General features: G+C 38.3%; 1 protein-coding gene across 1 annotated transcript in view; it reads right to left on the reverse strand.

The window, feature by feature from the left end:
• Nucleotides 1-2,525: 2,525 nt before the first annotated feature.
• The window catches only part of LOC126099814 (LON peptidase N-terminal domain and RING finger protein 3), a 186,371-nt gene continuing 174,399 nt past the window's right edge, over nucleotides 2,526-14,497 (reverse strand). The window contains exons 7-13 of the mRNA XM_049910609.1: nucleotides 13,545-13,692; nucleotides 12,112-12,214; nucleotides 11,357-11,556; nucleotides 9,047-9,330; nucleotides 8,645-8,829; nucleotides 7,455-7,651; nucleotides 2,526-3,148 (exon numbers count right to left, since the gene is read on the reverse strand). Of these exons, the coding sequence (XP_049766566.1) occupies nucleotides 2,705-3,148; nucleotides 7,455-7,651; nucleotides 8,645-8,829; nucleotides 9,047-9,330; nucleotides 11,357-11,556; nucleotides 12,112-12,214; nucleotides 13,545-13,692 (1,561 nt within the window). The 3' untranslated portion in view covers nucleotides 2,526-2,704. The remainder of the gene's footprint in view (nucleotides 3,149-7,454; nucleotides 7,652-8,644; nucleotides 8,830-9,046; nucleotides 9,331-11,356; nucleotides 11,557-12,111; nucleotides 12,215-13,544; nucleotides 13,693-14,497) is intronic.

Below are 14,497 nucleotides of genomic sequence, written 5' to 3' on the forward strand. Positions count from 1 at the left end.
TATATGACTCTTACATTTAAATGGCAACAATGATGCATATGTAGCTAATCATTCTGCCAGCATTACAGTACCTCATTTTGGTAACAATGTCAATGTGCATAGCATTTTCAGGTGTATTTAATTTATTATGATGAAAGACCCATTTCCATACTGGACTAAATGCTTGTAAAGTTTACTACAGAAAACTAGCAGTTCCATCTTCTTTTCAAAGATCAGTCAGCCAATTATTTTGACGTAATATGTATGCCAATTTTCTTGCACACAGAAAAATAGTGTTAGTTAAGTAAGTCTCACAGTACCAGTAGTAATCTCTCATAATTAAATAACCTTATATCTAATCAGTCTTTTCATACCCTTACTGTCTATTCTGTAATATGTGATATAGGAAATCTCTACACAAATTAACACTGACAGGAAACAGTTTCTGTATTCTTTAACACTTCCATTTTGCAAAGTATACAACATTAATTAGTAAAATCTTTGTAGCTTTATCCTGCTTACATTTATAACTAGTTACTATAAATGTTCTTTCTGACTATGTTTTATTTTTGTCACTGAATTTAGTTTCAGTTTTGGCACAAGCAAATTTTGTATCAAAGACCTGATTATCCCATAATGTATGCCTGGGAGTAAGAGTATTTGCTAACCATTAGATTTTCTATTCTCAAGAGCACTGTCACTTTGTATTATAGAAAAAAGAATGATTTTTTAGAAAGACATTCCTAAAAACAACTCACTATGCCAGTCAATGTGCTGTTGAGCAAACTGACAAATCATAAATCACACTTGCATGTAAGCTCCTTTCCTTTATTGTTTTATATTCATTTCTACTGACATCTGTTTTAATACTTTCTGGTTTTCCATTACTCAGATCTTTAATGGTTTTTGCTATGAGTCAACATTGTCATCAAGAACAAGACAAAACCAAATGCATCCAATGACTGTAGGCAAGCTGTTTCAATTAAACAGCAAAAGCATTACCAAAACCAACCTGTGTATAATAATGATATAATTTAGGTATTTCATTATTTGAAGAGCAAAACACTTCAATCTGCATATGAAATGATATTATTATTTCATAACTGCAGCTTTTAAATACTCTTCTCAATTGATTTACACAAGAGCAAGGAGCTGCCATATGAAATATGACCCTGAGTGAAAAATAATATACAAAATAGAAGTTATTTGACCTGTGTAAATGACAGAAACAAGTTCCATCTTATAAATTTAGTGCAAATCAATTATATGCTATAAGTGGAAAATAGATTATTTTTGTGGTTTGTAGTGAGAGTTGTCAGTTGTTCACATGCAAGCACATCTATTTACAAGTAGAAGATTATGTATGACAGTGAATTAAGGATGCAGAAGACCTTTTACTCAGTTGAGGAAAACTGACACACAATATTATACCATAACCCAAGAAATTTTCAACATGCTAAGAATTAACACTAATTAAAATCAGAAAAATAGTATAAGAGGAATGTTCAAGCAATGTAAAATGGCATTAATTTACAGTATTTTAATGCATAAATCCACTCATATTTTATTGTATATGTTCGTTTAGTGTTACATACTTTAATACTCAGTTCCAAATGATATTTTGTGAAATTCATATTAGGCTTATGGCAAACACACAGAGCAAAAAGCAAATTAAGTAGAGTGAGATAACTGAATTTGTCAGACCTGTATAGATAATATCAAAAGAAAATCATATGGGAGATAAAGTGATGAAAAAATTAGTAAAACAATCAAGAAACACTTAACACAATAAGAAAGGCACCTTTATGAATGGCATAAAACTATGACATGTAATGGAATTTGCAAGGAAATAATAACTTCATGTTAGGTAAGAGAGATCATGCTTAGTGAAAACTCAGGGGAGACCTAATTTGACTACAGAACAGATTTTTAGTGACACTGTAGTTGTCAAAAGTTGTCAAGATTTTGATATACAAGCCATGCAAATAGGAGGGCTAACAGGTCCTCACAGTAGGTGAAGTTTATCTTCTGTAATGATTATCTTAACAGTCCTTAAAAGTTAATAAGAACAACCATGAAAATCTTTTGCCAAAAACTGAAAGAGAGAGATAGATTCATTCAAGAAATTAGATGTCTTACTCTTCTCTTGTTTGTACCTAACACACTGAGAAATTGTGACTGATGAACAATACCTAACACAGTATCTGGAGACTGATATAAAATACATCTTTTATTCCTTTTTATTCTTCTTTGCCTTTAGGAAGCCTATAAATGAATATAGTCACCTTACTCTGTCGGTATACTGTAGAAAACTGCAGGAGTAAGTCTGAAATAATTTCACAATTTCTAATATACTCCCTACCAATCTTTGGAAATATCTTTTTTAAGTGATAAAGTTATCTAGTTTTCATTAAGCTAATATTTAGGGATGAAGTATTAATTTTGATACTGTACATCATCCAAACAAAATGGAATGTTTATCATAGTTACTTTAAATATATTTCTTAAAGTGGACACTGTGAATAAGACTTTTATGTTTACAAAACGCACACACAGAATAAAGGGAAGAACATCTTAAATATCTTTTTTTTTCTTTTTTTTTTGCAATTTGGGATGCTTAGATAGTTCAGTCTGTACAGCTTGCACATGAAAGTGCAACAGACTAGGACAGATTACTGAAGTGCTGAATACAGTTCTCTGAGGGTGGTGGCAAAACATCACAGGGTCAAGATGGCTCTACCACCATTGGTTGTGGTTGCCATACAGATGATGGCATTGACATAGGGTGAGGTGGTTGTGATTGTCCACTGTTTGATTGCTGTTGTGGTTGTTGTTGAATGTGTAGTTGCTGACGCTGATGTGGATACTGCTGCTGCTGTAGATGCTGATGTTGATGTTGTTGTTGCTGTTGTTGTTGTTGTTGTTGCTGCTGCTGTTGTTGCTGCTGCTGCTGCTGCAAAAGCTGTAACTGCTGTTGTTGCAATTGGTGCTGCTGCTGCTGCTGTTGATAACTATAGTGTTGTTGATGGTTGCCATTAGGAATCCTTTCAGCTGATATCTGAGATGCACTTGGTCCTGCAACATTCACCATTCTCAGCTGCACTTGGTCCAGTGTCTTGTCTATTGCCCGAAGTCGCTTCTCGAGGCTTGTTGTTGACAAGATACCTACCTGTAGGATCGAAAATGTGGTATTAATCAGTGGTTGAATTAGCCAAGTAAATAACATTCGGAGCAAAGTTTGGACATTTTTGAATTTTTCCTACTTTACAACAGAACATGATATCTGTTTTTCAGATTTATACTGGAAAATTTTTATATTGGTTAGTTACTGAATTTTATAATAAGACCTGGCACACTGGCACAAATACACCTACACAATAAAAAGAGTATGCAAGACTTTGAATATGAAAGCTCATTCTTATTTGTATAGTGTGTTTTTGGCTATGACGTAGTTGACAGACCTATCAGCAACAGGAACATTTTCTGTCTTCATGCAAGTGAAAATCACTTCCATATAAATGGATGATAGTGGCAGGTTACCTTATATTCACTTTTGACACACATGTCTAATTCTGGTCATTATGGCCTGGAGCATTGTCTGTTAAAATTCATATTTGTGTTTGTTATTTGTGAAGAGAATATTGAACAGTACTGTATTAAGTGCAGAATGTAATATAACCCATTTTTCTGCCAATCTAATGACATGAAGGCAATATTCAGTTTCAGAAGGATAATTCCCTGCCATATGCTGCCTGTTCTATTCCAATGGTCATATAAGATGTATCGTCAGATCTCTTCCCTATTAAATAAACTGGATATGATGGTACAATGATTACTTGCTCAGGTGATAGACCTATAGCACTTAAGGATTTATCCAACAAATGTATATCAGTGCAATATTCATTGCCTGTACCACCAACTGCACACACTATTAATATGTGGTCTGAGTGCTCTGTACACCCCTTATGTTTGTAACTTTTACATAAACAGTTTTTTCAGTCACTCATTTTGTCTGCAGGCCATCCAATCATGAATCCCTGCACATTCTACCTTCAGCAACTCTAAGAACTGTCTTTTGCCTTAGTAAAACTCAAATTACACATCCTGTGTCTGTCACACATTCTACTGCAAGAACCTTCACCTTCTCCAATTCCATCAGTCCCTCACACTCATTAATCTGCTCCTTCATAATCACATAAACCAAGCTCAAACCATACTTGACAGCCTCTACTCCTTTTCCATAAACCTTTTACTCTGTGAACACAACTACCTCAATGCCATCACTTCAGTTCTCAATAGCTGGAACAGCATTCCCAGCACCAAACAAGTAAGCTGCCCCAGCTATACTTCTGCATTATCCCCACATGGAACTGCCTTTAGCCAAGTAGTAACCTACTTTTATGATCAACCGTCCCCCCCCCCCCCCCCCCCCCCCAGCCACCAATCCCTCACAGGTTCCCCACCAAGCCTTGCTGAATCACTCTGCCTTTCACATCACCCAACACTTCCTCCACCCCACATGAAACATACTGCTCCTGAACAACCATCCTGTAACACCATTGTCAACCTTTCTGCCAAAACTCTGACCTCTGCAGAGGTCTCAGTGCTTTCTAGAGTCATCGCTTTTAACCCAAAATTGTCATTCAGCCATGCTGCACTTGTAAAGAATCTTCTTTCCCTTACTCACTCTCTGCAGTTGACACATTTCTTCACCACACACCTCATTGATAACAGCCAATCAAAAACCTACAAAGAACCTTGTTTAAAACAATGCCAACTTCCTTCAAACCACAATCCTCCTCCCCTTCCATGGCAGTCATTCACAAATTTCTCACTTCTGACCTAGCCTCACCTTCCTTTCCTAAAGCCCTTCCCAGTGAGTCCAACATAACTCCTATGGAACAGCTATTCATAACCTAAAAACCAATCTAGGACTCATCATCCTACCTGTTGACAAAAGCTCTGTCAGAGTGTTCATGAATCAAAGTGATGTGGCTGAGGGTCTCCAGAAACATCCTTACATATTTACATACAAACCTTGTGACCATGATCCAATGCCAGGAGTCCAACAAGACCTTCAGCAGCTACTCAAGGCCTAAGGTCCATCTCAAAACCTAACACCTGACTACCAGCCTCCTCCTTCCAGCAATCCCCAGCACTTCTACCTTTCACCTACTCTCCAAACTCCAAAACCCTGACCTCACAGGTCTCCTTACTGGTTGTCCATTGTGGCTAGGTCCAATGCTCCCACAGAACAGACCTTAGCCTTTATTGACCAACACATCCAAGCTACTGTCATAACCTCCCATCCCACAATTCCTTCACTGTCTTTCCACAGCTCTTGTCCCATTACCAATGGACTCCTTGTTACACACTTTGGTCGCCACAGCCTTGTACACCCACATCCCCCCATACATTGTGGCTGTGGAATGTCCAATGTCCTCCTGATACCAAACCCAGCTCACCCTTCCTGATCCTCCCAGCCAACCATGTCCTGACCCAGAGTTATCTCTCTTTTGAAGACCAAATCTATAAACATATCTTGGGTATTTTCATGAGTACTCACATGGTAGCACCCTATGCCAGCTTACTGTATTCATGCGTTATCTGGGAGAACCCTTACTATCCAGTCAACACCTAGAACCCTTTGTCTGGTTCAAATTCATCGATGACATTTTCATGACGGACTCCGCACAGACAATCTTGCTCTTTCCTCCAGACCCTCAACAGCTATTCCCATACCCACTTCACCTGGTCCTTCTCAGCTCAATGAGCAACCTTCCTGGATGCCTATCTCCAACTCTGATATGGCTCCACAAATGTCTGCTCACATCAAGTGCACCAACCACCAACAGTACCTTTACTTTGACAGCTGTCACCCATTCCATATAAAAAATGTCTCTTCCTTCGAGCCTCGCCAACCATGAATGCTGCATCTGCAGGGGAAAGCAGGAGTTGTCAAAATATACTGATGACCTTACCAGAGCCTTTAGTGACAAGCAACAGCTCCTCAATAAGCAAAACTCCTGTGTCATCTCCTCTTCTGGCACCACTAAATCTGTTATTGAGCCACCTAACAGCATTGACCCAGGTCAACCACATCTTTCACTAGGGCTTTGATTACCTCTCGTCGTGCCCTAAGGTGAAGGATATCCTTAACAAAATCCTACCTACATCACCAAAAGTAATGTTCCACTGTGCATCTAAGCTACAGAATAGCCCTGTCTATCCCTATTCCAAACCCGCTCTCAATCTATCATCCCACCAGTTATTCCCTTGTGGTTGGCCCAGATGCAAGACCTGTCTCATATAACCAGCCACCATCTTCTACTGCAGTCCAGTCATGGGCACTTCCTACCTAACAGAAGACAGGGTCACGTATGAAAGCAGCCACATTATATATCAGCTTTGAAGCAATTACTATACAGTATTCTGTGTGGCCACGACAAGTAGCCAACTGCCTAACTCACATGAATGGCCACCGCAAAACTATGGCGAACCACCAACTTGACCATCTAGTTGCTGAATATGCTGCACACTACAATGTAAATTACTTCAACAGCTGCTTCACTGCATGGGCCATTTGGATATTCCTTTCAAGCAAAAGTTCCTCTTAACTACACGGGGGAGAGGGTATTGTCTCAGTCTCACCAGCATATCCTGCAATTTCAGAGACCCCTGGCCTAAATCTCTGATTTCTGCTAAGCTGTTTCCCACTACCTCACCTTACCTTTCCCCGTTCTCTCTTCTGTCCCCACCACTCCTTCCCCATCCATATTGTGTACTGCCTTCTGCCACCAATCTCGTCCCCCCCCCCCCCCCCTTATTCTCTCTCTCACCACCAGCCTCCATTTGTCTTCCACTCTCTGTCACCCTCTTCACTTCTATCTTACCTCTCCCTTTTCCATCCCTCCCTTTGTCCACTCCCCCTTCTCCCTCACTCTATATCTCTCAAATGCCCTACCATCTGAACTCCTTTTGTCTTGTTGTACAACCACTGTCAAAAGACTTGTTTCATTCTACTCACTACCTCCTCCATGCCTCATGCATCCTTAACTACTCCCTCACCAATACCACTATCAGCCCAGGCAACTATTTCAATTATCAATAAGCTAAAATCAATCTCACTATGGGAGTGTACATTTGGGTGTCCATGTGGTTGTGCATGTGAAAGTGTGCGCTTTTACTGGAAGAAGAGCAAGACCTCAAAAGTTAATATTTCTATGCTTCAGACACCAGTTTGCTTACTTACAGCTTTAAAAATGAAATTATTTCACATTTTTGTGCTGCAGTTTTTTTTATATTTAATCTTTTGTGTCCCCCGGTCAACATATTAAATGAATTTAATTTTTTTTACAGACACCATATGTAGCTAATGCAGTTTATGAGATATTGTCACAAAATAATCATAATAATAATAATGATAAAATAAAAAAGCTGATTGTTTTGTTTACATGAAAAGTGCCTCTTCTAACCTGCAGATGCTGTCCTAATGGCAGTATTGCTAGCAGCCACCATGGCCAGGCAGGTCCATCAGCTAGAGTGGGCCAGTCCTCCTCAACAGCAGGCATGTGACCAAATGTGCGTATAATTTCTGCCTGCACCTGGGGTGGCATTGCTGCAAACCACTGTTGTCCTTTCTGACGCACTCGCTCATGCAGTTCTTGCAACCCTGTCAAATAATTTAACTTTTTTGTAGCTTGATTAACATATACGAATAATGTAAGTGTCAAATATTCATGTTTTTGCTGTAAATTCTAATCAACAAATGTGAAAAGAAGAACTGGAAACTTTTGGTATGATGTGGGAATGCTTTATACTAAAATAATAAAATCTATTAGTTTACAACCTCAGTGGCAAGATGCATGTCATCCTGCAATTCTTGAACTTTCATGTTGTGCAATTGTGTGCATTGTTTAACATAATTTGACACAATGAGATTCATCACTCATAAATGGAATGTGTCCGATTTGCATTACTTCCCCATTTAAGATCTATGCACACTGACTATTGATTATTCTGCTTCTTTGTTTTTCCCCATCTTCCTTCATTAGGTGTAAAACTTTCCTTGGTAACTTTATTATCTTACACTTTTTTTTTCTTTTTTCATATTTTCTGTTTGTGCTTTCAGTTTCTACTGCAGCTTTTTTCTATCATCTTTCTTCTCTCCGAGTGCACTTACTTTAGTGAATCAGCTTCCTTTCCATTCTGTATCTGTTCAAAATTTCTTTCACATTTTTTCCAGGTCAATTTTGGCTGTGATTGCTGTTTGCTCTCTTAGCAAACAGTGGCTTTTTCATAATTGTTTCATTTTCAGATGTTATCTGTTGGCTTTTATTTTTGTGAGCCAGATTTCCTCCTCTATGTTTTGTGTTTTCTTTGGTTTTCTATGGGTGTAATAGCTGTATTAACACTTAGTGCTGCATTCACAGATTTCCTTCTATCTGATTTTCCTTCATTATGCTTTAGAAAAGCTCCCTGTGTTGCAAAATCTATAAAATGCTGCTGTCAAAAGACATGCAACTTCCAAAATTTTTGTGTATGCTGATATTCAATGTCTGCCTAGAGGGCGCTATTGTATAGTAGCCAAAATGAAGAAGTTGCTGTCGGATATCATTACAAACGCAACAAGAAATATAAATAACTAAATAAAATAAAAACTTACTGCCAAGATGTTCTGGCATCACAGGCTGGTCTCGTAGAAACTCTACTTGTGCAGTATCATAACCATCACGCTCTCCTCGGGCCAACACACGAAAGCGACGCATACCAACAGTTGTCAAGATGGAGCATCCATCCTTAAGGAGAATCCAGTCTCTAATTTCTAACATTGTGCCATATTCTGCATACCTAAAAGAGATACAGATAATTGTGAGCTTAGTGAAGCTCAAAATTTACTGAAAATTTTCATTACACAAGGAAAACAAATAAATAAACATTTTCTTATAACATACTGAATCAAGCAAAAATATAAGAACTGAAACATTGTTAACAGAGATTCACGTGTTCATGCTCTAAAATTTTGATGTACACACTCATAAAAACACAGAAAAGGCTATCAGCTTACCTATCTCTGCCTGCATCTTTGTGAAGACAAGCTGCAATACCAAACTGCCGCGATCCTGAATCGACACAACGTCGCACCATCACACGATATCGTGGTTCGTACACATACAGAGGGCACGGCACACACGGAAATGCTGTAGTGCACACAAAAACAGGCACATGGGGTCCTCCTCCAACCAACTCCTGGCGATGAAGAGCCTGCCGTGCTGCATACTCAGCAGGCAGCAGAAGACGTAGAGCACACTCGACAAATTCCGTGATACTGCGTGGACTTGTTGCCAAATACTGTAAATATGGAAACAATAGTTATTGTTGACAGTTAGTTCTTTTCTGACACCTTACAATAAGACAGTGAAACCACAAAAACAATATTTTGAATATGTTACTTATTTTATCTATATATTTTCCATATTATCCTTACTCTATCAATAGCTCCTGGTGAGCTAACAGTAGTTCGTACGCTGTTAAAGAAATGTGATAAACGGTATACTAAAATAGCTAACTTACACAGAAACCACCCATTTTCTAATGCCGTTATTTTAAGGAATATACCAAATATCAGAAAACTAAACTTATTGTTCTTAAGTTTATTCTTCAATGGTTTCTTTTGTGTTTACTACAATGTTTTCATACTTAAGTTAAAAGTTTTTATTTAATATTTAACTATCCTCTTAGATTTAGTCATAAATGTTAAATTGCTCAACTCATTGCTTTCTCAGTTGACATCATTATCTTTCTTGTCGCCTAGACTATCACTCACATGGAAAAGAACCTTAAAAAGTCACAGAGAAGGCTCAACTGTGAGACTGTAGTTCAGTATTAAGCATTGTTTGCTTAACCTTCTCTTTAGCTGCTAACCAACAATGACACACTTGCTCATGTTCAATGAAGTAAAGTTCCAGAATCCAGTGCTACAGTATTGATGGTTAGCTGCAACACTTTGGTACAACTATCCCATTTCCTCCCAGCAGACTTACACCTTTGTAACTGCTCCCTTTCCCATCTCATGTAAATGGTGAACTACGATTTGCAATTTGTGTACTGTATTGACTGTTTGCAGTGGTACCAACTCCACCTTTTACTTACAATAGCAATGACTGCCATGCACTTCCTCCCTATGGCACAATATGCACCGACACAGTCGTGTATTACAAGAACCATATACAGCTTGATAATAAATTCAACTGGGAGGAGCACACCACAGAACTACTGAAGTGTCTTAACAAATCTCTGTTTGCAATGCGAATTTTGTCAGACATAGGGGATATAAAAATGAAAAAGCTGGCATACTATGCTTACTTTCATTCCATAATGTCATATGGGATTATTTTTTGGGGTAATTCATCAAGCCAAGTTAAAGTTTTCCGGGCACAAAAACGTGCAGTAAGAATTATATGTGGTGTGAACTCAAGAACATCCTGCAGAAGCTTGTTTAGGGAACTAGGGATACTAACTACAGCTTCCCAATATATTTATTCCTTAATGAAATTTGTCATTAAAAATATATCACTTTTTCAAACCAACAGCTCAATTCATGGAATCAATACTAGAAATAAGAATAATCTTCACAAGGATTTAAAGTCACTTAGTCTTGTACAAAAAGGTGTGCATTATTCAGGAACACACATTTTCAATAACTTGCCAGCAGCCATAAAAAGCTTAACAACCAATGAAATTCAGTTTAAGAGAAGCCTAAAGGATTTATTGGTGGCCAACTCCTTCTACTCCATTGATGAATTTCTTAGTAAAACCAACTGATTTGTATATAAGTACAACATAACTTCTGCACAATTTCAGTGCAGTAATGTGTTCACTGAAAATTTGTGTGTGTGTGTGTGTGTGTGTGTGTGTGTGTGTGCTCTGCACCATTTCAGTGCAGTAATGTGTCCATTGTAAATAAGTATTACAGTAGTTGTATTACATGTTTATTACCTTATAAATAAATAAAAAACTTTTTTATTTTAAATTCAGTGCATTAGTATTTGTAAAATGACTCTTAGTGTTCATTAAAAAATGACGATCATTCCACTTGGGACCTGTGGAATGGTACATTAGTTTATTTGTTTTGGTTGTAAATATTTGTCATGTATTGTTGTTTTTCTGACATGTTCCACATCCTGGAGGACCTCCTCACTACGGATCAATTGGAATGAAAGTAAATCTAATCTAATCTAATCTAATATCAAAGGTATGTAAGTCATAATAATGTGATACTACTGTTATTAGTTTTATGGTGTCCCAAAACTACAATTATTAAGACTGTTCCGAGCATTGCACTAATCCCATTACACCCTCAGTATGAGGTACTCACATCAGTGAGCGATGTCATACAGAGTGGGCATGCACAGCTATAGTCCAGACACCTGTCCAGACACATCCAACAGTATGTGTGGCCACATGGTGTGGTAACAGGTTGCCACAGAATCCGGCAGCAGAGCACACATTCAAATTCGGCCGGTTCCACCAACTGCTGGTCCACACTGAGGTCTGCACTGCCACGCACTTCAGAACCTGAAAACATTAAAAATCCATGATTCATCACTGTTGTCACACAGTAGATTACATTTGTTGTAGTAAAAATGTACCAGACACTACTCCCATTCATGTTATATCATCAGACAGTTTACAATGTTATGACAATCTACATACTGTCGTCTGCACAACTGATTACTGAAAACAAGACCTCCGACCATATCTTGAATTAGATATAAGATCTTGGCTTGAGAAAAGTTTATAGTTATGATTGGAGACAACTTAAATGATGCAGATGAGACAGCGAGTAACAAAAATGTTTTGAATACCAAAAATGTTTTGAATACAATCTACAAATAATGCAACTGATCTTTCTTTATACAGTTTTTAATTTGTCTTTGCCTTACATTTACCATTATTCATGTTGGTACTTCATAAATGATGCACTTGCTTTAAGTATAAACAGTAAGTTAATTACTTGAATTTGATAGTTCACATGTAAGGCATCCAAATATTTAATAAACTTCATTGTGTGCAACATTCCTTCTTTAATGCAAAATATCCTACTAGAGAAGAAAAATGTTCTAAACTTACGTTTCAGTTTCTCGATTTGATTGAAGACCTTATGAGTTAGTTTATTTACAATGCTGTTTTCTTGCAAGAATACCATAGTGCCAGAAGAGAACTGTTGTGCAGGCTGCAAACAAAAACAATTTTGACTTTTAGAAGAGTAGTAATAGGACAGTATCTATTGTTATTTTAAATACGGTAAGGACTTTATACTGAATAAGTAGTTCTTCTTAGTTGAAAAACTCAAAAATAATGCATTACATGAGACACATCTGGAAAGTAGTGCACGATCTCATTAAGTATGGCAATGGCAGTTTTAACAATTACTAGGCGTCATACTGGTTGAATACGGCAGTTCTCTGTATGGGAAATGAGTGAAAATAAATTTGTGATTTGAATTTGAAATAAGAAAAAAACTATACAAATAAAAAATAAAGATATCTGCTGTACAACAGTTTGAAATTTCAATACTGGGAGAAAGCACGTCCATTGTGAAGAACATCAGAACGCTCGCCAGTCCATTAAATCTTCAACTGAGGAAGTCATGTAATGTTACCTCCATGATAGACATACAAGATTTATTGTTCCCTTCTCAATATGCCACCATGCATGAAAATCCAATCAAACTGCTAAGAAATTCAATATAGTGTGCCATCCTTTAGCATGGCACTCCCCATGAGAGTGGCAGAACTTATGATGTTGGTGAAACATGGAAACTTCTGCAACTTCTGTTGGGAAATTTTAGTCATTCATGCTACAGACCAAGTCTGAAATCTTTTTGGAAAATTGAAAGATCTATGGTGAAAAATGCTTTCTTTAAATTTTATTATTAGCTGTCTGTGAATTATCTAGTAACTCGGTGCTTGAACAAGTAACTTTAGCTCATGTGGTTCCACAGAGACTGACGAATTGAAACAAAATTTTAGAAAAGGAAGGGGAGGATACGTGGTGGTTTAAAGTTGCGGGTGTCCTGGTTGTGAGACAGTTTATGGAGATAAATTACAAATAGTTGTACACTTGTTCATGAAATGTATGTATGCAGTTTTCTTGATTTTCAATATTTGAATCTTATTAATAGTGTGCTTTGTCAGTCAGACAGACAGTACGATATTTAACTGCGGACAACTTCAGAAGTACGAAGAAGGGAAGGAATGGAGAAAAATTATCCCTTAGTGTCCCATCGACGATGAGGTTAGTAGAGATGAAGCACTGGCTGAAATGGGGAAGGAAATTGGCCATCTCCTTTTCAAAGAAAACATCCCTGTATTTTCCTTAAGTGATTAAGGGAATCCTTGGAAAACCTCAATCTGGATCGCTGGATAGGCAGGTGGTGGGGTGGTGGGCAGGAGGGAGGGTGGGGGGGGGGAGAAGAAGAGACACTTTTCTGACTCAGACTTTAGCAAGCTGTTTGCTTTGAGGGTCAGTGCAAGTGGTTAACAGTGTCAGTAGTAGCATACCTGGCAAGAGTCATCTTCCTCCCCAGAGGAGGAGTCCTCGCAGTCCGAGGAGGCCGGGTGCTGGTGGGTCTGCGCCGTGCGCCGCGGCTGTGCCTGGCACCGTGCCTGCAGGCTGCCCTCCATCTTCAGCTGTCGGACTGGGAAGCCCCTGTGGTGAGAGGCGACCGTATAGCATACACTGTGCTCCTGCCTCCACCAGCAGCAACACAAATAGAATATTCGTCAGTACCCGACAGTTATTCCACGTAGAAATGGAGACTACTGTATGCATCTCAGAAAATTGCCTGCTGTAGCTGGTGTGGGATACGTGGAAACAGTTCCTCCTTTCACACCCTTACTACCTCCTGTGGTAATCAAATGTTTTTCATTGGCAACTAGAAAAATGGAGTTATAATAGAAGGAAACATTCCACGAAGGAAAAATATACCTAAAAACAAAGATGATGTGACTTACCAAATGAAAGTGCTGGCAGGTCGACAGACACACAAACTAACACAAACTTTGTCTTTAAATATGTCTACTTGTGTCTGTATATGTGTGGATGGATATGTGTGTGTGTGCGAGTGTATACCCATCCTTTTTTCCCCCTGAGGTAAGTCTTTCCGCTCCAGGGACTGGAATGACTCCTTACCCTCTCCCTTAAAACCCACATCCTTTCGTCTTTCCCTCTCCTTCCCTCTTTCCTGATGAGGCAACAGTTTGTTGCGAAAGCTTGAATTTTGTGTGTATGTTTGTGTTAGTTTGTGTGTCTGTCGACCTGCCAGCACTTTCATTTGGTAAGTCACATCATCTTTGTTTTTAGGTATATATATATATATATATATATATATATATATATATATATATATCTCTGTGTGTGTGTGTGTGTGTGTGTGTGTGTGTGGGGGGGGGGGGGGGATAAACATCTACATTGCATTGGCTTGGTGGCATCCCCATTATACAACACTGATGAT

Source organism: Schistocerca cancellata, chromosome 1 (assembly GCF_023864275.1).
Source record: "Schistocerca cancellata isolate TAMUIC-IGC-003103 chromosome 1, iqSchCanc2.1, whole genome shotgun sequence".
In the NCBI taxonomy this organism is placed as follows: domain Eukaryota; kingdom Metazoa; phylum Arthropoda; class Insecta; order Orthoptera; family Acrididae; genus Schistocerca; species Schistocerca cancellata.